This window comes from Hypanus sabinus, chromosome 28 (genome assembly GCF_030144855.1).
Source record: "Hypanus sabinus isolate sHypSab1 chromosome 28, sHypSab1.hap1, whole genome shotgun sequence".
Classification (NCBI taxonomy): Eukaryota; Metazoa; Chordata; class Chondrichthyes; order Myliobatiformes; family Dasyatidae; genus Hypanus; species Hypanus sabinus.
Genome location: NC_082733.1, coordinates 24320471 through 24342998, shown reverse-complemented (window position 1 = coordinate 24342998; position 22528 = coordinate 24320471). Strand labels below are relative to the sequence as shown.

The window sequence follows — 22528 nt, the reverse complement described above, 5'->3', positions numbered from 1 at the left end:
CATCCATTTTCCTAAAATCAAGTCCATAATTAGCGTTTCTAATTCATTAATCAATGATAATCTCTGCTGAAATTACCATAGCACAGAGAGAGAATTTTTTACAGCAAGTTGGACCCATCTCTTATGGGTTCACCATCCCTGATAGGTGGTAGGTGATAAAGATCAGAAAAGAAGATATATAAAAGGATCTGAACGCTTATGGAAGATACTCAAAGCATCTTCCTGTACCATAATTTATGTCTTCACGTTACTGGTTTACTAGATTGCTGCCTGGATTCGATGGGTTTAACCATGAGGAGAGGTTATACAAACTCTATGTCAGAAGCTGGGGAGAGGTCCAATGGAAGCTTAAAAAATTATGAGAGGCTTAGATAGGGTGGACAGTCAGAATCTTTATCCCAGGGTAGAAATGTTGCAGACTGGAAGACATAACTCTAAGGTGTAGAGGCATTCAAAGGGGATATGCAGGGCAAGTCCTTTTTACACAGAGAGTGGAAGGTGTCTGAATTGTATTGCCAAGGGTGGCGATGGAGGTGGTTATGATAGTGGCATTCAGGAGGTTTTTAGAAAATGCAAGGAACAGCTACAGCGATACCTAGATTTGTGAACTTCAGTTCCGAATGCTGTTTGCTTGCTTTCATTGTTTGCACAGTATGTTTTTTTTTCCTCTCTGCACACAGGGTGTTTGGATGGTCTTCTTTTATTTTCAATGGGTTATATTGAGTTTCTTTGTTTCGTGGCATTTCAAAGTTGTATAAAGTATAAATACTTGAACAAAAAAATGTAGAACTTTGAGATATAGATCATGACCAGGTCGAAGGGCTCAGTTTAATTTGGTTTCAGGGGTCAAAAGCACTGTGTTCTTATGTTTGATATTCATCAGCACATATAGCTGACTGGTAGAAGTTCTTACACAATAGTACAAGCTGCCACTGTGTGAGATCCAGAATTAGGATAACATTCTCTAAGGACAAAGACAATCAGTATGTTGAAAAACCCAAAGAGCAGAGAGCGAGAACCGAAACTACATCCTTCTGGTGGAGTCCAGAATTGGGACAGTTTTTAGTGAGAGCAGGAGGGGATGAATGCAAAAATATGGGATCACTCTCAGGACAGATGGTTCATTGTACATTTCACTGTATTGTTGCTATTTTGAAGATAAAAATACAAGTTCTTATGTTCTTTAATTTCCAGGTACTGGTGAAGAAAATTAATGGGCTAATTGCATATAGAGTACCTGTAATAACTAGAATATGACCTTGAATTTTAAAAAAGATTGAAGCAGTGGTTAATCTTAGAAGCCTTGTAACAGATGGGCAAAAGAATATTGAAGGACATTTTTAACAGCAAGTCAAAGGTGCAGTAATGATGTGAGCAATGTATAAATGGGCAGTTCAAATGTGACTTGGCCCTTTGACAAATACTGATATGCATCTTGTCAATATTTCTTTTAAATTAAAGTTTCTATGAAATTGAATAATGTGGGAATTAAGGTTAAACAGATATCCTGTAATTAATTAAACCTACAAGGAAGGATAGCACCTTTTTATAAAGCGTTTAACTTCTTGGAAGTCTGCTTGTAATTTAGTCTCTTATTTTAGGAATTTACCTGGACTATTCTGTTTTAACTTCCACTGTGCATAATCTGCAAAAAAAAAGCACATTTTAGAAAGGGTAAATTTTTATGTGTTCTTGGGAAGCCATGAACTTTACATCCAAATTATGGAAGCACAAAGGCTGGTTGAATTCTGAGTCTGAATCATAAATACAGTTTGAAGGACTGAAATTACTTTCCAACTAAGAAAAATTAATGCTTCAAGACGAGAAGTGTTGAAAAAGTGATTCTAATGATAAACTTGGTACATTATGAATAACCTTGGTCATTTTCGCTGCAAACTGCAGCTTCGGAGGATTAGTACAATCATAAATTATCAGAAGCTCACTAGAAACTTTATTTGACAGTGATATATGATATATGTACAGGAGAGCTGGAGAGTATTCTGAGAGAAGGGATACAAGAAGCAAGTGTTTCCTGAGCAAGTCAGATTTGGTTTAAAAAAATCATTTTTAAAGGTGCGAGGCTATTAAGTAGTTAACCGAGATAGAACTAGAAAGACATGCAAGTGCATAGCTATGTCTGGAAGTGTATTGTAAATGCTTTTACTCTTTGTAAGAGAACTGAATGTTACCAATCTTTATAGCAGAAGTTCAACTACATAATTTACAAGACAGATAATGAACCAAGTAACTATTAAGGTTGTCTGTTACACTTTCTACAAAAAGTATCAAATTTAACTATATATTTCAAATTTCTGAATCTGTTTGCATATTCCCAACATAATTGACAGTTATGCTGTATGAAAATTGCTCTGAAAGTCAGTTTGGGTTTTGACTAACTAGGCTGACTCCTTCAAATGACTAGATCAAGAGTTTGGAAACAATTTGACTGCTTTGTTCTAGATGGCAAAATTTATTAATCTACTGTTTCCTTCTGAATTGTAAATTGTAGAGCAGAACAGTCCAAGGTTTTCCACAGCTGTCTTTTGTTAATCTGCAAGTGGGTTGTTTATTACCCAAGTTTAAACATTTGGAGGATGGGAGGATAATTGTATACCCTGCCGGACAGTGAGCTGTCTTTTACAATAGGTGTAAACATCCTGCCTTGCTAGTATCTTCAGCCTTCTACAGTAACAATCAAAATTTTAACTGTTCTGTGTTATATGGCTTCTGTTTATCCAGCTACTATGAACTGACATTCTGGTTTTGAATTGGGTTCCTTAAATAGTCGTGATACTGTATGAAAAGCTGAAGGGAGTTTACAACCTTTTCTGTTTTTTGACAAGTATTCTTAAACACTATTGAAAATACAGGCTTTTCCATGACAACTCTTGAAGAGTCCTGCAAGCAAGTGAAAGCCAGCTCACTTAATATGAGAGAATCATCTAGTGGTTCCTATAATGTCTGGCAAGTTATTTTTCAAGTTAAAGATTACTATGTTCCCAGAGAGTTAACATTAACAGTAAAATGCTCTACTATACCAATATTAATTATTACTTATACAAGCTTCTTTGATTGATTGAACTGGGATTATCTTCTTCCCAGAGTTCAACAGACACTGCCAGGATAAAGGTTGAAGTCCGTCCCGAGCCCTGTAGGCTCATCAGGCCAGTGCTTATGCCGGTTTCCATGGCGTGAAACAAGACTCCCCGCTGGATAGAATGCCATCTATCATGAGTTTAACCCCCAGCATTTTGCCGGTACCCATTTTCAGTGGGGTGGACTGGAGCAATGGGTGGTTAATTGCCTTGCTCAAAGACACAACACGCCACCTTGGCTAGGGCTCGAACTCACAACCTTCAGTTTGCTAGTCCAATGCCTTAGCCACTTGGCTACGTGCCGCACATATCCTGGATAGATCCACTCATTTTTCATTCAATATCACTCGGTCAGTGTTTCAATTCAGTTATAAAGGTTTATCAGGGTGTTCTCTTTGAAAATCAGAATCAGGTTTAATATTACTGGCATAGGTCATGAAATTTGATAACTTCAGCTACAGTACAATGCAATATAATAATGGAAAAAAATTGTGAATTACAGTATATAAATAGTTAATATCTCACAAAAATAAGTATTCATCAATGCCGTCACTTCCGGTCCTCTCAAAATACATAAGCTAAAAGCTGGGAAATCAAATGTACTTGGCAAAGGGTCATATTACATCATATGAAAATGTTGAATAAATGGTCTCCATAACTTTTCAAATTTAATAGAAGTCTCAAAAGTACCACTTCTAATTTTTTCTAAATTTAAACATAACATAGTTTGAGAGAACCAATTAAATACAGTGGGAGGATCAATTTCTTTCCAATTCAACAATATAGATCTTCTAGCCATCAAAGTTAGAAATGCAATCATTCGACGGGCTGAAGAAGATAAATGCTGTGAATCTAACATTGGTAAACCAAAAATTGCGGTAATAGGATGATGTTGTTGCCAAGTGGGTAACAGCCCACTTTTTTTTTTCCTTCTCTTTTGTTTGTTTTTTTTTCTTTTATATTACTTATTAGCTATAGTTATTAGATTAGATTAGTTAGTTCTGCATTATATAAATTTTTTTTTGTTTTTTTTTCTTTCTTTTTTCTGTTTTTTTTATATTATACATTATGAAATATTTAGATTTACTATGTCCATACATATATCTTATGGCCTATGTCTTGGTAAACTCATTTATATTGTAACTATTATGTATGTTTTTTTTTCATATGTAATGGAATGTGTATGTTGGTAATTTCTTTATCAATATATCATCTGTATTCTGTCCATATTATTAATATTAATAAAAAGATTTAGAAAGAAAAAGAATAGTTAAATAATAGTGCAAAACATAGGAAATAAAGAAGTAGTGAGGTAGTGTTCTTGGGTTCAATGTCCATTCAGTAATCAGATAACAGAGGAGAAACAAGTGTCTTGTGAAATTAGCTGTTTTAAAATCTAGGACCACAATAAGATTTTATCCAGCCTTGCACTGGGTAATAACAGTAAACCTTTCGATATTGTGATGCCCAAACCGATATAACGTAGAATTGTCATTAAATTGTTTAGGCCTGAGAATTTTAGTGCATAATGCCACCTTTCTCTGTGCTGTACAGACAAACTTTGTCAATAATCTACTTGTATCTGCAGTGTGTTTGATGGATTTTTGTTCTTTTCCTAAGTACACGTGATGCGCGCTGGAGACTGCCAGACCTGTGACCAGGGCTCAACTAAGTCTTGCTCTGGCATTGGTTAAAGGGAACCTGACCTTAATTTATCCACAACTGTAGAGTCTAGGTCACTGTCTCTTCAAAAATATGTTTGGCTTCAAGTGTGTTTTTTTCCTTAGTGATTGCTCCCAGATGCCTCACCCCCCTCACTCAAAGTACCCCTCAGGCTTTACTCAGTCCTTTGCCAGACTGTACCAGATTATCATTTAACTGCTCCCTCCCGTAGCTATCCCAATCCCATTTCCCTTCATTCAGTAGCTCCACAGAGGGAGTCCATGGACAAGTGAAGTTTTGCATGGTGCTTGTGTTTTGTGCACAATGGAACAGAAGGTTGTAGAGAGTTGTGTATGCAGCTCAGTCCAATACACAAATCAGCCTTCCCTCCAGTGACTCCATCTACACTACCTACTGCCACAAGAAAGTAGCTGACATTTTCTAGGATTCCTCCTACCCTGGCCACTCCCTTTTCCCCTCTCCCTCATTGGGCTGAAGATGAAAAAGTTTGGGAGCAAGTACGACAAGACTCAAGGATAGCTTCAATCCCACTGCTGTTAGATTCTTGAATAGACCGTTTGCAGGCTTAAAAAAAAATGAACACGCGACGTCTCAATCTACCTAGCTATGGCCCTTGCACCTTCCTTGTCTACCGGCACAGCATTTCCTCTGTAACGACAACACTGTATCCTACATTCTGGTTTCTTAATTGTGTTTTGATGTAATTATATGTGGATGGCATGCAAAATAAAAGCTTTTCACTGTATACTGGTACATGCGACAATAATGAACAAGTTCACCAATAGACAACTTCTACTTGATGGGCCTGCTCAAATACTGGCACTGCCACCCCTCAAATGGACCTGTTCAGATACAGAATTATTTCTCTTATGGTTAACTCATTGTTATTTAGGAAATTTATCAATATGTAAATGAGCTGTTGCATTTCCAGCGTTACAATTGGGAATTCTCCTTGTTAGTGTTTAGTTGGTGGTAAAGAGTTTCCAGATGTGTAATTTCCTTTTCTTTCTTCTGTTATTTCCAATTTACTGGTGGAATAAATGCACATAATAAGAAGCCTGTCTGTGTATTCTGTATGATATTACTGGAGTAAAAAACCTGAAATGTGATTTCCATAAACCAGTCTAATCAGTATGCTTTACTGCCACCTGCAGGCAGAATCACAGCAGCCACAAAACAGAATTGGAAATCACAAAAGCAAAAGAGACTGTAGTTACTAGAATGCTGAAGTGAAACAGAATGCTGGAAGAACTGAGCGGGTCACAGCATACCTTTTGAGACAGAAGGTGCAAGTCAGCATTCTGGATTAAAATTAGAACTGAGAGGGAAGTGGAAAGGTTAGAAAGACGGCTGGGCCTCCATCTCCCTCTGTGCAACCGGATGGATCCTTGCTTTCCTCTCTTGCTGACCCCAGTCAATACAGATTGGCAACAACATCTCCTCCACAATCACCATCAGCACAGGTGCACCACAAGGCTGTGTGCTTCGCCCCGTGCTTTACTCTCTTCATACAGCTAAATTGTGTGGCTAAATACAACTCCAATACCATATTTAAGTTTGCCAACAATGCGACTGTTGTTGACCGAATCAAAGTTGGGGTCAAATCAGCATATATGACTGAAAATCTGGATGAGTGATGCCACAACAACAGCCTCTTCGAAAACACCAGCAAAACCAAAGAGCTAATTATTGACTACAGGAGGAAGAATCTGGAGGTCCAAGAGCCAATCCTCATCAGGGGATCTGAAGTGGAGAGGGTCGGTATCCTTAAATTCCTTGGCATTGCCATATCCAAAGATCTGTCTTTGGGCCAACATGTAAGTGCCATCACAAAGAAGGCACAGCAGTACATCTACTTAGAGGTCTGCGTAGATTAGACATGTCACCAAAAACTTTAAGAAACTTGCACAATGAAGAGGGCCTAACTGGTTGCTTCACAATCTGGTGTGGAAACGCCAAAGCCCAGGATTGGAAAAGTATATAGAAATTAGCAGATACAGCCCAGTCTATCACAGGCCAAGTAAGTCCTACCCACTATTGTTTCAGTTCATCAATATTTCTGGGATGCCTTACATGAACAGCTTTTTTCACGTCATGCCACAGCACATCAATTGGATTAAAGTCTGCACTCTGGCTTGGCCATTCCAAAACACAAATTTTCTTCTTTTTAAATGATTATGTTGTTGATTTATTCTTGTGCTTTGGATCATTGTTGCGTCATCCAACTTCTATTAAGCTTCAGGTGATGGACTGCTACCCTGACATTGTCCTGTCTTGATGCAATTTTGAGTTCATTATTCCTTCGATGATTGCAGTTGCAAGCTGTCCGGGCCCTGAAGCAGCAAAGCAGTGCCAAACCGCGATGTTCCTTCCACCATGCTTCACATTTGAGATGAAGTTTTGGTGTTGGTGTGCTGTGCCCTTTTTCCTCCAAACATAGCGTTGAGCATTTTTGCCAAAAGGTTCAACTGTTGTCTCATACGTCCACAGAACGTTGTCCCAGAAACGTTGTGGAACATCCAGGTAGTCTTTTGCAAACTTGAAACATGTTTTATTTGGGAGAGCAGTGGTTTCCTCCATGGTGTCCTTCCATGAACACTATTCTTCTACAATGTTTTTCCTATAGTAGACACATGAGCAGAGACTATAGCAAGTTCTAGAGATCTCTGCAGGTCTTCTACTGTTACCCTTGGGTTGTTTTTCACCTCCTTCAGCATTGCACGTTGTGCTCTTGGTGTGATCTTTGGAAATGCCCACTCATAATGAGAGTAACAACTGTACTGATTTTCCTCCATTTGTAAATAATTTCTCTTAGTGTGGACTGATGTACACTCGGGTCTTTAGAAATGCTTTTGTAGCCTTTTTCAAGTTCATGCATCTCTGCAATTCTTCTTCTAAGGTCCTCTGAAAGTTGATCAAGGCATGGTGCACTTAAAGATCTTTCTTGAGAAGAGCAAAGTAACCTAACTTTGTGAGTCTTTTTTTCATAGGGCAGGGCACCTCTAGAACCCACACCTCCAATCTTACCTCATTGATTGGTACACCCAACTCTAAATTGCTTTTGTAGAAGGCATTACCCCTGAGGTTCACATACTTTTTTGAACCTCAACTGTATTTGTTTAACGGTGTGCTCAGTATTGACAAGAAGAAGTACAATTGTTTGTGTGTTGTTCGTTTAGGCAGATTGTGTTTGTCTATTATTGTGACTTAGATGAAAATCAGATCATATTTTATAAGTAATTAATGCAGAAAACCAGGTAATTGTAATGGGTTCACACCCAGTTTCTATGCAACTGTACAAAGAAACATAGAAAATAGGTGCAGGACTAGGCCATTCGGCCCTTCGAGCCTGCACCGCCATTCAGTATGATCATGGCTGATCATCCAACTCAGAACCCTGTACCTGCTTTCTCTCCATACCCCCTGATCCCTTTAGCCACAAGGGCCATATCTAACTCCTTCTTAAATATAGTCAATGAACTGACTATACCTTTTCCACCTATCACCTCCATGCTTCTTACTTTATCCTCCCTCCCCCACCCAACCACCTCTTCACCTCACCTGGCTTGACCTATCACCTTCCAGCTTGTACTCATTTTCCTCCCCCCACCCCCCCCCCACCTTCATCTTTTGGCTTCTTTCCACTCCCTTTCCAGTCCTGATGAAGGGTCTTTGCCTGAAACGTCGACTGTTTATTCCTCTGCATAGATGCTGCCTGACCTGCCGAGATTCTGCAGCGTTTTGTGTGTGTTACTTTGAATCTTTTTGTCAGCTTTAGTTGAATTCATTTGAGTTGTAAGTTTGTGCATAAATACAGCAAAAAAATGGGTTAGATATGGATGGTTATACACAGATTGTTACTGATTCAGTAATTCAAATTCCCAGATTTGCAACTAAGAAAGCATAAATTTCAATTCCATAACAGAATTTAAAATCCAGTGTATCAGAAATTTAAATTAAACCTCACATGGTATCTGAACAGAGATCATAAATTGTTACAAAACCTCCAAACATCTCTCTCAGTTATTTTACTGAAGTTAAGTCCCTGTTGGTTTTATTGGATGTGCCTTGTACAGAATGTGTGATGTTTACATTGATCTAGAAATCACGTCATGTATTAAGCAATTATAGGGCTTTGTTGAGAACACTCAACAAATCAATGCCCCAAAATCATCTTCTCAAGGCAACTATGGCAACAAATGATAGCAGTACCGACATACTAGATATTAATATTTTTCAAAAAGTCAACTTTTTCCTGATTCTCTTCACAGATTGGGCTGGACACCAGCTATTGGACAGCAGTCAATCACTTCTTCATATGGGGCAGTGTGATGGCCTATTTTTCCATCTTGTTTGCAATGCACAGCGATGGATTGTTCTCAATATTTCCAAGTCAATTTCCTTATGTCGGTAAGTCCCCCCAAGTCTTAACGTCATAATGGAGAAACTAATTCATCTTATTGGGCATTGTCAAACAGATTTTGTCATTAGCTACACATACTAATGCTTTAAACTTAAGGATGCACAAATTATCAACTTGTGAATTTTTATGAGTAAATGCAATCCCACCTAATTCTGTAATTATTTCAGTTTTATGCTAGTTTAGTATTGCTAATTTGACACTAATAACTTGTTGATTTTGAAAGGTATAATGTAAGAATATTGGTTTTTCTGCCAACATTTCAGAGATTTTTTTTGTATTGAAGCAAGACTTTTAAGATAATAAGATTATGCGAGGTATAGGTAAAGCAGATAGCTGATATTTTTCACTGGAGTTGAAATATCTAATATTAGAGGACATGCATTTGAGATGAAAGGGGATAAGTTCAAAGAATGTGCAGGAGATGTTCTTTCTTACACAGAGAGTGGTGGTTGCCAGAGATTGTTGTGGAGGCAGATACGATAGAGGCCTTTAAAATGATTTAAGATAGACACATGAATAGACATTGTGTAGGCAGAAGGGATTAGTTTAGTCAGGTGCATAGTTACTAGTTGAATTAGTTTAGCATAACATTGTGGACTAGAGATCTGCTCCTTTGGTGTACTTTCCTATGTTCTATTACTATTGCTTCTGATCATAAATTCATTGGGAACACATTTACAAATTTATTAAAGGTATCAGAATTCAGAAACAAAACTTTGCATATTGAGAATTATTATAAAACATTTTTTCTGCTTTCAGGAAACGCTCGAAATTGCCTGGTTCATGTAACTGTGTGGTTAGTCATAATAGTGACCACTGTGCTGTGTGTTGTACCAGTGGTGGTGTTCAGGTTCCTGAAAGTGGATTTGAAACCAACCTTGAGTGACAAGGTACTACTCAGATCTTTATTTTGCATTGTTTTTCATCAGTGCATGAAAAAGTCAGACCTTGCTTGTCCACTACAATTTCCTGCAACTGAGCTTGTTTCCAAACTTGAGCTTAATTCTCTTGTCAATATTCAATGAATAGTATGAACGTATGTTACCTTTATCACCTCATTTGACAGATTGCTCCAAATATTTGATGCCTAGAATGAATAAATCCATAACCACTGATGATAATTTTCACTAGTTCAAGGTTATGTCACTCATCATTTTTTGCTTTAAATTGAAATAATCCAATGTACCCAAAGTGATGGAGGAACTCAGCAGGTCACTCGTTATCTCTAGAGAGGAATAAACAGTCACCTGTTAATTTCCCTCCACCATTGCTGCTTGGCCTGCTCAGTTCCTCTGTCATTTTGTGTGTGTTGCTCTGGAATTCCAGCATCTGCAGAATCGCTGGAGTTGTAACTCTACCCTTTATGCTTCTTTTCAATATTTTATCTAGCTCATCATTATTCCCTTTCTGCCCACCGAGCTTTTAGACCTAACTCTCTCAAAATGTTCTCGTTACTCACCTATCTGCTGTCTTGCAATATATATTTTCTGATTGATTCAGATTGTGCTATAAACCAAAGCTGAATAATTACCTGAAAATGAAGTCACACTGCTACAGCAAAGAGGAGCAATGGGAGTTTTGGGGGGGGGGGGGATTTTTTTCTAATATTTCTCAAAATATTCACCTGAAACTATTATTTTGCTCTTTAGGATAGTTCACTTTTCTGCAAATTTTCAACCTGACAGCAGTGACTTTATTCATTTATATCTTTAGTTCTATAAAGATTCTCTGAAAATGCTGTGCAAGGTGCTGGATAGGTGGAAGCCTGTCTTTCCAGCTCCTCCATTGTGGACTACAAATTTGAGGCAATATCCAATTCATTTCTTTTTGGAAAATACTTTTGACATATGAGGACTTGGCCTTTAAAAAAAAACTCATTACATTAATTTTATATAAGATTTGTAAAATACTAAAGAGAAAACAAGGTAGTTGTGTTCTACATTTCAAAGAATAATAAAATACTTCATTCTCAGGTACGATATCTGCAACGTGCCAGAAGGAAACAGAAGCCAACACAACACCGTATGCGAAGGGTGAACCGTACCAGTTCGCGGAGGTCAGGCTATGCGTTTTCTCATCAAGAAGGCTATGGCGAGCTCATAACTTCAGGAAGGAACATGTGGTTCAGTAACCCACCACCAGCAGTGACTGGAAAGTCCATGTTAAGCAGCAGCAGCTGGATAGAAAACTTACGGAAGAAAACAACGGATGTCATGAACATCAGTAGCAGTGAGAGAAATGTTAAACTGTAGTCACAGCTATACGGAGGGTTGGACGGTCTTCCTCACTTTAAACTTTGTCATTGTTTGCACTGTGCTATATATCCATAGAGCTTGAAATCTTAACCTGGTGAAACATCACAAAATAATGAACTCTCACCCTGGAGCTCTTGCATATCAAGTTTATAATGCTGGATATTGATTGTGGTTACACAGTAAACTCTCTGCTCCCTGATATAACTGCTACCAGGTGAGAGGATTTATTTCTGTAAACTTGTGGACAGAAGTACGTACAGTTGAAGCACTTGTCAGTATATTCACTGACATCCAGGTTTGTATTTCTGAGTTGTAAATATTTTTTAACTTTTAGAAACCATTTTTATAAATCAAAAGAGCAACAATTGCATTGCTTCAAGCAAATGCTCAACATAAGTAGGCATATGCAAGAGAAATTATAGAGCTTTTGAAATGGAGCATTTACTTCGCAATTGTATGTAACATAAATCATTTATCTCACTTAAGGACCCCATTATTTTGTATTCTGTACAAGAATGTTATCATGCGGTCCTGTAGTTGCAACCTCATTTGAGGAATTAGTGCCTTTTAAGGTTTCCTTTCACATGGAAACAAATAATTTTTATTTGTATGTACAGTATGTATATTTTTGAAAACCATATCTGCATTTACAATTATTGCTGCCAAGAGTTCAATGTAATTTTACACTTTCAGTAGCTTCCTCCAGTGAAATACAGTAGTAACCTACACAAGTTGTTATATTTGCAATGTGCTTTCTCCAAGCAATTGCTCTGTACACTTATTCTTTATATTCCTGTAGATTAGGAACATATTTCCAAAGTGGAAGTACCATAAGTGGAAAAGTCTGTTTTAAGACTTTTGGACACAATAATCTGCTCACTTATTTTCTTCCTTTTCTCTAATCCAATGCTGCTTTGAACTACCAGCAAGATTTTTATTTCAGATTTTCATCATCTAGAGATTTTTGCTTTTCTCTTGATGAGTTGTTATTCATACTGTCTCCTTGCTGAAAACAAATAATTTTCTCCTTTTATTTTTGGGGATTTACTGTGTGCTTAATGGGAGCCGTGTTTCCTCCAACACAGCAGAAGTGGTAGAGCAAGGACTTCTGTGAACAGATGCATGGTGGCTGGCAGAGACCCAGTGGGCCAAAAGGCCTATTTCAATGCAGTATTACTCTCTGGCTCTTCATTGTATTGTCTTGTTAGGAAAGCCCACTCCTCCTGTGTGGCACAGTAGCTTAGCGGTTAGCGTCATGCTTTGCAGCGCCAGCAATCAGAAAATCGGTGTTCAATTCCCAGCAGTTAAATGTCAGGAGTGTTCTCCCTGTGACTGTGTGGACTTCCTCCATGTTCTCCAGATTCCTCCCACGTACAGTTATGGGCATGGAAGGATGGCAGAACTTGTGGGTTTGCCCCAGCACATTTCCAGATCGTGTTGGTCGTTGATACGTATGTTTCAATGTACGTGTGATAAAACTAATTTTAATCTTTACTTTCTGTGGAAAGAGCCCATTTTTACACACAGGGCTGAAATACTCATTGAAACAATTCTACTTACCTTTATCCATTATATCTTAAAACCGTGAGCTGTCTCTGGTTCCCAATAGCATGAGTTCAGCCATATAACACCAGGCGCATGAGCCCACAAAACACTATACAATTTCCACTGGCCAACTCAGGAAACAAGAAGGTCCCACAAAATCCTTTACCTCACATCCTCTCTGCTAAACTACAATAGGGAAACTCCAGCTTCTGTGTCATTTTACAGGAGCTGTATTTTCTGTATTTATAGCCACCTTAAGATGAGCAGAAATCTGTTATGTGCTCCCCACTGAACAGAAAATGTGACAGGATCAACCCCCCCATTTCCTCACGTACTCCCCTACAGTATAGGAAGAGACTAATTAGCCCATAGAATCTAAACCAGCTTTCAGATCATTCTTATTTCTACCCAAGTCATTTCCTTGTGTCACTTCCCTTGGAAATTTTCCCTCCTTTCCCAGCATGAGCAATTTCTGGAAAACCTACCGAGAGTCAGAAGAAATAAGCCTGACCCTCCCAAGTGGAGTGTATGAAGTATATCCATTCTATTCAACTTGTAATCTCCCTTGGTCTGTTCTCCACTGAAGAAATAGTTCACTCACATGGCATTTCTCACTGTCAAAAAAGAGTACCAACATAGTGTTCCACTTTACCCCCACTCCTACAATGAACACATCTTCAGATGAATTGTATGCTGATCCTAAACTCGAATTAGATTTGTACTTTTTCCAGTTTTCCAACTATGAGTATATAATTTGCAACAAAGTGCTTGACTTCCTCCAAAATACATGTCTATCACGAAACTGCAAATAGCAATGGTCAAACACAAGTTTGGCCAGTTTCTCCTAACCCCATCACCCGCCCAACTCCACAACAACCTACCACCATTCTACCACCACTGAGAAGTGACTGCACCCCTCCTCCCAACAACTGAGAAAATAAACTCTCCCACAGATCTTCATCTAAAAAGATCCTAATGTCCCGCTTTTCATTCCTCCTCTCCCCTCTTCTCCAAACATCTTTCCTCAGCCCTTCGAGAACAGCTGAGTGCCCCAGAACTCTTTATTAGTCTTTAGCCTCTGACCTCTTAACCAGTATTCTCTACTCTTTGCTAAACATATTTCCTCCTTCCCATTCTTTCTCTTGACTTCTTGTACTCACCCTCTGCCTCAAGGACAGGGCAGCTTAAGGAACTACAGTCTCTGCAGTATTTTCTTTCTTTAGCATCCTGACTTTGATTTTTGTGTTACTTAATTTTATGTGAATCATGTTAAATTGTCGCTGACAGGCGTGTGATCTTAAGTATTAAACTTATACAATTAAGTTTACAGTGTGTACGTTGGAAACCCAGAAAAGTAACCTGGATTGAAAAAAAAATCCAGAAATTTCATATTTGTGGGATAGTTTTAATCCACTTCGGTCTTAAGTCACCTCTACAATATGTGAGTTCTTCCTGTTGAAAAGGGGATCTCTTAGCAGGTTTTGCTTTTGGAAGACTTCATTGCATCAGTTTAGCCCATGCAATGTCCTGATGCGGAGTTTCAACCCAAAACATCAGAAAGGTCAGCATGGTAACATGGTGGGTAGCACAATGCAATTACAGTGCCGACAACCTGAGTTCACTCTTGCCGCTCGCTGTATTGAATTTGCATGTTCTTCCTGTGACTGTGTGGGTTTCCTCCAGCTGCTCCGATTTCCTCCCAACGTCCAAGGATGCTCAGGTTAATTGGTCACACAGGTATAACTGGGTGGCATGGCCTCTTTCAGCTGGAAGGGCCTGTTACCGTGCTACATCCCTAAATTTAAAAAAATTTCTGCAACCCACAGGTAGTGCTCGATCCACTGGATTTTCCCAGCCTCTTTTTAATTGCTTCAGCTTCCAGCACCTGCAATCCCTCACATCTCAATTAAGCTGTCGTCCTTCTATCAAATTATTGGTTTTAAAACTGGATGTTCAAAGTAAATGTAGAAAGGTGCATCTCGTAACAGACATGTTAGGCTGCTGGCAGACTTTAGCTAAACCTTAGCTTAAATTAATTTTTCAGTCCTGTAGAAGCAAGTCAAGGTTCAAGTTCCAAACAACCATTCAAACCACCCATTTGTCTGCTGCTACTCTGTACCCATCTAGATCGATGGCATCTACTGGAAAGTGATCTTTGGCTCTATTAGCTGTATGCTGTATACTGGGGTGCAGTGATTTAGCTAAATGGTTTGTAATGCTCTCACTTGACGTGTATTTTCATATGGAAAATATATTCACTGTTAAAATTAGTGTGAGGTATGGGATGAGATGGGGGAAAGAGATAAGTTAAAACATATACTTCTGAAGTAAAGCTAAGCAAGAAAGTGTTAGGGAAAAAAAACTTATTTGGCTGGTTTCTAAGTTTTTCAATTTTGGGTATTTTCAGTATTTTTGAGAGTCCAGGCTACTTTTTTATTGCCTTCTAGCTCCCTAGTCAGTGAGTCTGGGGTAGAGTCTCTCCTCAAAGGCATTAGGCAGTGTCCTCTAAAAATGAATAGAAGTCTGTAAAATCTGCTGATGAATGACCAGAATTAAACTCATTTGAACCAAGTTTTCAAAGCTCCTGTGCATGATGAGAAATTAATTATAATGGACCCCATTCCATTGTTCATCTCCAGAGCAGCTCTGCAAGCAGAAGGAAATCACATTTATTTTGGTATGCTGCATGAACTGAATGAAGCATTAAAGTTACACGTGTTTGGAGGATAAAAAAAAAAGCTCCACAGTATCATTCAGACACAAGGCATGATGTGATTTAAATATCATCACAGAGCCAATCAACTAATGCTCACATGTTCCTCATTTTAAGCACACTTTCAATCTCCTGCACACTTTCCAATTCTAAATCAATCTCATGAGTGAAAAAAGATGGACAAATCTAGTGGCCCCAATCATTATCCAGTTCCCAGTACAGCTTCTCACTTTGACTTCACATGAATCAGTGTGTCACCTGATAATATCACTCTTTACTCCTCAGAGCCATATATATTCTTGTTGTTTAACAAGTCAAACACAAACGAAAACAATTCAGCAAGATTCGGTTCTGGGGCACTGTGTGTTGTAAACTTCTTACTGTTTGAATGCAGAAGGTGAGCAGGTAACATGTTACTCTGTTAAATTCATTGGCCTTAAATCAATCATTTCCCACTATCTCTACAATTGACGAACTGGATTCAATCCATTAATTTGTGACAATAAAGCTGCTTTCTCTATATGCAAATTTGGTAATCAGTGTTCACTGCTAGTTTTAATATTTTGTTTTATTACTTCAGGACTATCAAAGATAACCTTTGGTAGATTACAAAGTAACTAAAATCAACTTGAACTGTAAAATGTTTTAAATCTTGTTAATTTGAATTCATGGTATTTATTTAAAACTATAGATTTTGTAAAAATTTGGTAATAGCTAATTGGTTAACCTTTTAACTATTTTGGAAAGAACATTATAGTCCATCCTTGTTCAATTATTCTTCATTGAACAATGAATTGAAGGATTGACGTTGTAATGTGAACAAAGTCACCCTAGAGACATAGATATGAAATAGTCTTTTATTCAACAAAATGAGACACTGCAGGCATCGTATTGAGACCTTTTCAGAGGAAGAGGTTGTTCAACCCAATATTACATGACATTTTGTATGCTAAAGATCAAATGTCAATTCTATATTTACTATGTATCTACAGTGCTTCCTTTGAATTACATGTAACTTTCTCACCACCTTCCTCACACCCAAATCCCAGACATCGAAAATGAATGTTAAATCAGTATTGTCTCATTTTTCAATTTAACTGCTGTTCACAGCTCTGAGAACCAATTGTCCAGAGCTGCATTTTTAATTGAATCTACAGTCCTCGTTCAGGTCTAAAGATTGGTTGCTGAAGTTAATATTTTGCAATACACCCTCAGTCCAGAAAGTGCCCTAACAGACATAGCACCACCGAATGGCAAATATTAGAAGTGCTACATGATTCTCCTATTCTGTGCTACGCAACAGCAGCAAATCCTAATGGCTCACAGTCAATTTGCTGAGGTCTCATTAAACTAATTCAAATCCTGGAATATTGTTATGTGACAAACCTTCCGTTTGTTGTGTGAAAACCTTCTGCTTTCTGTTCTTCAATTTATATTTTTTGATTTATCTTTCACTTTAATTCAGTATTTGCTACTTTGAAAAGCTTCAGTATTTTCATGTTTCAGATTGCCTCACAGGCTTAGTTTGTGATTAACATATAGCCTGACAATATCATTTCACTTCAGACTCCATATGAAATCAGCTTTCTAGCAACTGATGGCCACTTCCATTACCTTAACAGCGGCCTACCAGATACACCAGGCTTTATTCGTTTGAAGTACCCACGCAATAAAGAATCAATTTGAGGTATTGAAAGAATAAACTGAACTCTTGGAACAGAATTGAATCTGGTAATCAATTGGAAAAGGTTGCAGTATTCAATTTTAAAATGTTTTGAATGTCTCAATGAGCTAATACCTAATTGAGAAGTTAACAGGAATTCTAAGTGAGAAAGGCACAAAAAAGTAAGCAATCTAATGATTTCATCATTTGATGTTGGAATACGCACCAGAAAACAAAACCCTGCCTTTGACTTTCATACTTTTCCGAAGAGATAATCAGCTGTTATTACAATGAATGGGAATTTGTCGACCAATTGTATGCCATAATGTCTCAATAGTATTAATGAGGGATAATTTATTATAGTTGATTATATTAATGATTGAGGGATAAATTTTAGCGAGGGCACTAGAAGAATTCCCTGTTCTTCAAGAGTTAATGCATTTTTTTTTAAACAAGCTCTCATTTCTGCAGTGAAGATGATCATTACAATTATTACCGTAGCTTTCTTACTGTTTATCAGTAGTTAATCATGCACAATATCCTAAATACCAATCAGGCTGAAATTTCAAACTCTCTCTCATAGGTATAAGTAATTAGACATTCATGTCTGCATTACTTATTTACTGCCCATTATGCCGCTGACATTTAGGGCAGCAGTGAAGGTCCGCCATTTCTGTACGTCCATACCAACACACACAGAGGTAAAAGGATTCTTCATTGCTGTTTCCCTAACAACTTTTTTTGACCAGTCAGAGTTGTTAGCCCTGAGTTGAACCATCAAACCTGGAGGACCGGTGGACCACACTTAGTCTGACCTTTACCCTTTGAGTTGTTTGGCGTGGGTGACCCTACCAACAGCCAAAGCACAAGGCTTTGACTTTAGCCAAATTGGCTCTCTGGGTCATTGAGGCATGCAAGACTCCAAACCCTACCACAAGGCTGTGGTCCTCCTGGGGGTCATGTCTACATTAAAGATGTGAAATGAACTGTCCTTTCTGCACTCATCTTTCTAGGGACCTTTTCCCTTTTTGACAGCTTAGGATTCAATGCAAAATCAAAGTCTTATATATCCTTTCTGAATGGCACAATAATTAGCACTATTCTGCATAAATATTTGTTGTTATCTCTTGCTAAGCACAAAATATTATTGTATTTTACCTTTACAACTATGGAGATATTTCTAAAGCTTTACTGTCCATGTATCTGTCAGAACTGTCATTCAATAAAGCATGAGAATATATATTATTTATAAAATTATTTTAATTTTCAATACTAACATTGCTACTGTCTTCTCATATTTCTGATGTCAGAAAAGTAGACAATTAAGCAGCTTTAACTTCTATAGTAGAAATTCATATTTCTACAAAACGTTTGATGGTAATTAAAGCAAATGCTTAAGAATACTCTTGCTATGCAATAATCAAGCGTACATATTAAGGATGCATATTTGCATATTTGAATACCAAAGAGTTATAACATGGAAAATTAGTGTACATGTGTTATATATTCTGTCATGTAAGTTTATTTATAGACAAAATATGAAGTTTCAAAAACATTTTTCTTGCCACTTGTTTTCTGTAAGTATGTTTGACTATTAAAATTCAAGTCTGAAAAGGATGTACGTTTTGAATTGTTAAAGATGGTTATGTGTGATATGCATGGACACTGTGAACCTGTTTTTCAGGTATACAAATCTGTGACTATTCCCAAGAATTTAAAGTACATCTAATGAACTGTATCACTGGAAATGTGCATTAATTTATTAAGATAATCAGTTCCAAATAATGACAGAAAAACCTTCATGTAAATAATGCCTTTAACAAGTCTCGAAGGGAATGCTGGCTAATGGTAGCTCTGACACTCTGGCCTGATGATGGCCAAAATCATTTTTTTTCTCAACTTCAGTTTACTCAAGTTTTCTCGGTTTTAAAAAAAAATGCTCATGATCCCTTATCTTTAATTTTTTGCACGATCTTTGAAGTCTCATCATGATTGCACTGAAATTTGCTCTCTCGCCTTCTGACCTGTCCTAATAAGAACACTGCAAATTGGATATATACTTAAAAATATGCAGGACAAGAAGAAATGACAGACATCGAAAAATGGACTGCTTAGATATCTCTTTACAAGAGCTACCACAGGAATAAGAAGCTAAATTTGCTCTTTTTTGTAATTAAAATTCCATGATTTATTTCTGATTAATTCTGATGCATCTCCCTAGTCAATTCAACTGACTGATACACCAGCATTTAGTATGCTGTGTGGCAGAGGTAAAATAATCAAAGCGCAAGCTTTGCATATTTCCTTAGCTTTATGCAGTTGATACTTGTGAATTTTTCATTTCTATTGACTTTGAATTCTACACCACATCACTAATAGAAGTACTGAGGATCAGATTTGCCTATATGGCATATCCATAAAAGTTACATCATCCTTGAAGGTTTTCATAGGTTACATATGGAAGCCATCAGACTCCTCTGTACCCAGAGTCTAGACTGACATCTACGTCATTTATTATTATATTGAAATTTGTCCTCTACTGTGCCTATTGTTTTGTTTATTAATTAGTTATTTATTAATTAATTATTGTACTGCCCTGCACTGCTTTGTGCACTTTATGTAAACCTGTGCAGGTCTAGTGTTGTTTTGTGTTGTTTCATGTAGCGCCATGGTCCTGGAGAAACATCGTTTCGTACTGTGTAGCGTACCAACAGTTTATGGTTGAAATGACAATAAAAAGCGACTTGACATTGATAGACTGCAGGGCATAGCTGAGGAGAGGTAGATGGAGTTCAATTCGGATAAGTGTGAAGTGATGTACTTTGGAAAATTGAGCTTGAGAGTAGAGTACAGGGTTAATGGCAACATTCTTAGCAATGTGGTGGAACAGATGGATCGTGGGGTACACATCCATGGATCCCATACAGTGGCCACATTAAGTTGATAAGGATGGTTAAGAAGGTGTAACGTGTGGCCTTCATTAGGCATGAGTTCAAGAGCCATGAAGTAATGTTACAGCTCGATAAAACCCTGGTTGGACCACATTTGGATTACTGTTTTCAGTTCTGGTTGCTTCATTATCAGGAAGGATGTGCGAACTTTTCAAGAGGATGATAAATAGCATTAGTATAGGTGCATCAGCGTGGACACTGTGAACCTGTTTTTCAGATATACAAATCTGTGACTCTTTTCCCAAGAATTTAAAGTACATCTAATGAACTGTATCACTGGAAATGTGCATTAATTTATTAAGATAATCAGTTCCAAATAATGACAGAAAAACCTTCATGTAAATAATGCCTTTAACAAGTCTCGAAGGGAATGGTGGCTAATGGTAGCTCTGACACTCTAGACTGATGATGGCCAAAATCATTTTTTTTCTCAACTTCAATTTACTCTAGTTTTCTCGTTTTTTAAAAAATGCTCATGATCTCTTATAAAGTAAACCAGAATCATCCTTTGATGTTAATTTTGAAATGTATTATTTCACATCCACCTGAACACACTACCTCAAGCTTAGATATGAGTTTATTATTAGTTGGGAGATAAGACAATTATTTTCCTCTTATTACAAAGTATTCATTGATAGAATGGAATCTGGTAGAAAGGTTTATAATACCATTCTGAATATAACTTCTATACTTCGAGTAGTCAGGATTCAGAAGTGATATTGCAATTTGTCAAGATGACTTTGATCATATCTTTGAATCTTTTCCTCTGTCTGGCCAGTAATCACTTTGCATGACAGACCTTGGAAATCAGGGCTCGTTTTAGGAGTCTGGCATCGGGTGTACAAATATCAAAGTCAAGGTAGATTTATTACCAAAGGTAAATGTCACTGTATTACTACCCTGAAATTCATTTACTTGCACCGCATTTACAAGAAAACAAAGAAATTACAATAAATTAATTGGCAACCATACATAAAGACTGACAAACAACCAATGCAGAAAAGAAGACAAATTATGAAAATAAAACTGAATAGTACTGAAAACACAAGTTGTAGAGCCCTTGAAAGTGAGTCTGTAGGTTGTGGAATCAATTCAGGATTGTGGTGAGTGAAGTTATCCACACCATTTCAGGAATCTGATGGTCGTAGGGTAGCAACTGTTCCTGAACCTGGTTGCGTGGGACCCAAGGCTCGTGACCTCCTGTCCAATAGTAGTAGTGAGAAGAGAGCGTGACCCAGATAATCAGGATTGTCGATGACGGATGCTGCTTTCTTGCACTCCTTGTAAATGCGCTCAATGGTGGGCAAAGCTTTGCCTGTGATGCATTAGGCTGGATGCACCACTTTCTGTAGACTTTCCTGTTGCTGGGCATCGGTGTTTCCATTCCAGGCTCTGATACAACCCAACAAAGCTGGACTACGGAGCAAAGACAATCTGCTGGAGGAACTCCGTGAGCTGACCAATATCATTTGGGGGGGTTGGGGGAAGGAAGAATTTTCAACACTTCAGTCCATAATCCTGCATCATGAGTTAAGACTGGAGAGAGGAGATAGCTGGTAGAAAAAGGGGAGGGCTGAGATACGTCAGTGGGTGACGGGTTTGCCAAGGAGGGGTCAGGGGTAATAAGAGGTAGGAGCAGAATTAGGCCATTTGGCTCATCAAGTCTGCTCTGCCGTTCCATTATTATTATCCTTCTCAACCCTGTTCTCCTTACTTTTCCCTATAACCTTTGACACCCTGACTAAATCAAGATCCTATCAAACTTCACTTTAAATATACCCAATGACATGGCCTCCATAACCATCCATGGCAATGAATTCTACAGATTCACCACCCTCTGCTTAAAAAAAAATCTTCCTCATCTCTGTTCTAAATGGATGTTCCTCTATTCTGAGTCTGTGCCTTCTGGTCCTAGACTCCCTCATTATAGGAAACATCCTTTCTACATCTTCTCTATCTAGGCTTTTCAATATTCAATAGGTTTTAATGAGCTCCCTCCCCATTCTTCTAAACACCAGAGAGTATAAGCACAGAGCCATAAAATGCTCCTCACACCTTAACCCTTTCATTCCTGGAAACATCCTCATGAACCACTGCAAATGCTGTGGTCAAATCAACACGTACAAACAAGCTGGATGAACTCAGCAGGTTAGGCAGCATCCATTGAAACGAGCTTTGGGCCGAGACACTGCGTCAGGAC

At 37.9% G+C, this 22528-nt stretch overlaps 1 protein-coding gene and 1 long non-coding RNA gene across 12 annotated transcripts in view; one reads left to right on the top strand and one right to left on the bottom strand.

The window, feature by feature from the left end:
* atp8b4 (ATPase phospholipid transporting 8B4) overlaps nucleotides 1-18994 on the top strand; it is a 302360-nt gene extending 283366 nt beyond the window's left edge. For all 11 annotated transcript variants that reach the window (XM_059952733.1, XM_059952732.1, XM_059952731.1 and 8 more), the window contains 3 exons: nucleotides 9050-9188; nucleotides 9961-10091; nucleotides 11175-18994. In XM_059952733.1, the coding sequence (XP_059808716.1) occupies nucleotides 9050-9188; nucleotides 9961-10091; nucleotides 11175-11453 (549 nt within the window). In that variant the 3' untranslated portion in view covers nucleotides 11454-18994. The remainder of the gene's footprint in view (nucleotides 1-9049; nucleotides 9189-9960; nucleotides 10092-11174) is intronic.
* The window catches only part of LOC132382493 (uncharacterized), a 29190-nt gene continuing 22054 nt past the window's right edge, over nucleotides 15393-22528 (bottom strand). The window contains exon 3 of the long non-coding RNA XR_009508351.1: nucleotides 15393-21783. This is a non-coding gene — a long non-coding RNA (uncharacterized LOC132382493). The remainder of the gene's footprint in view (nucleotides 21784-22528) is intronic.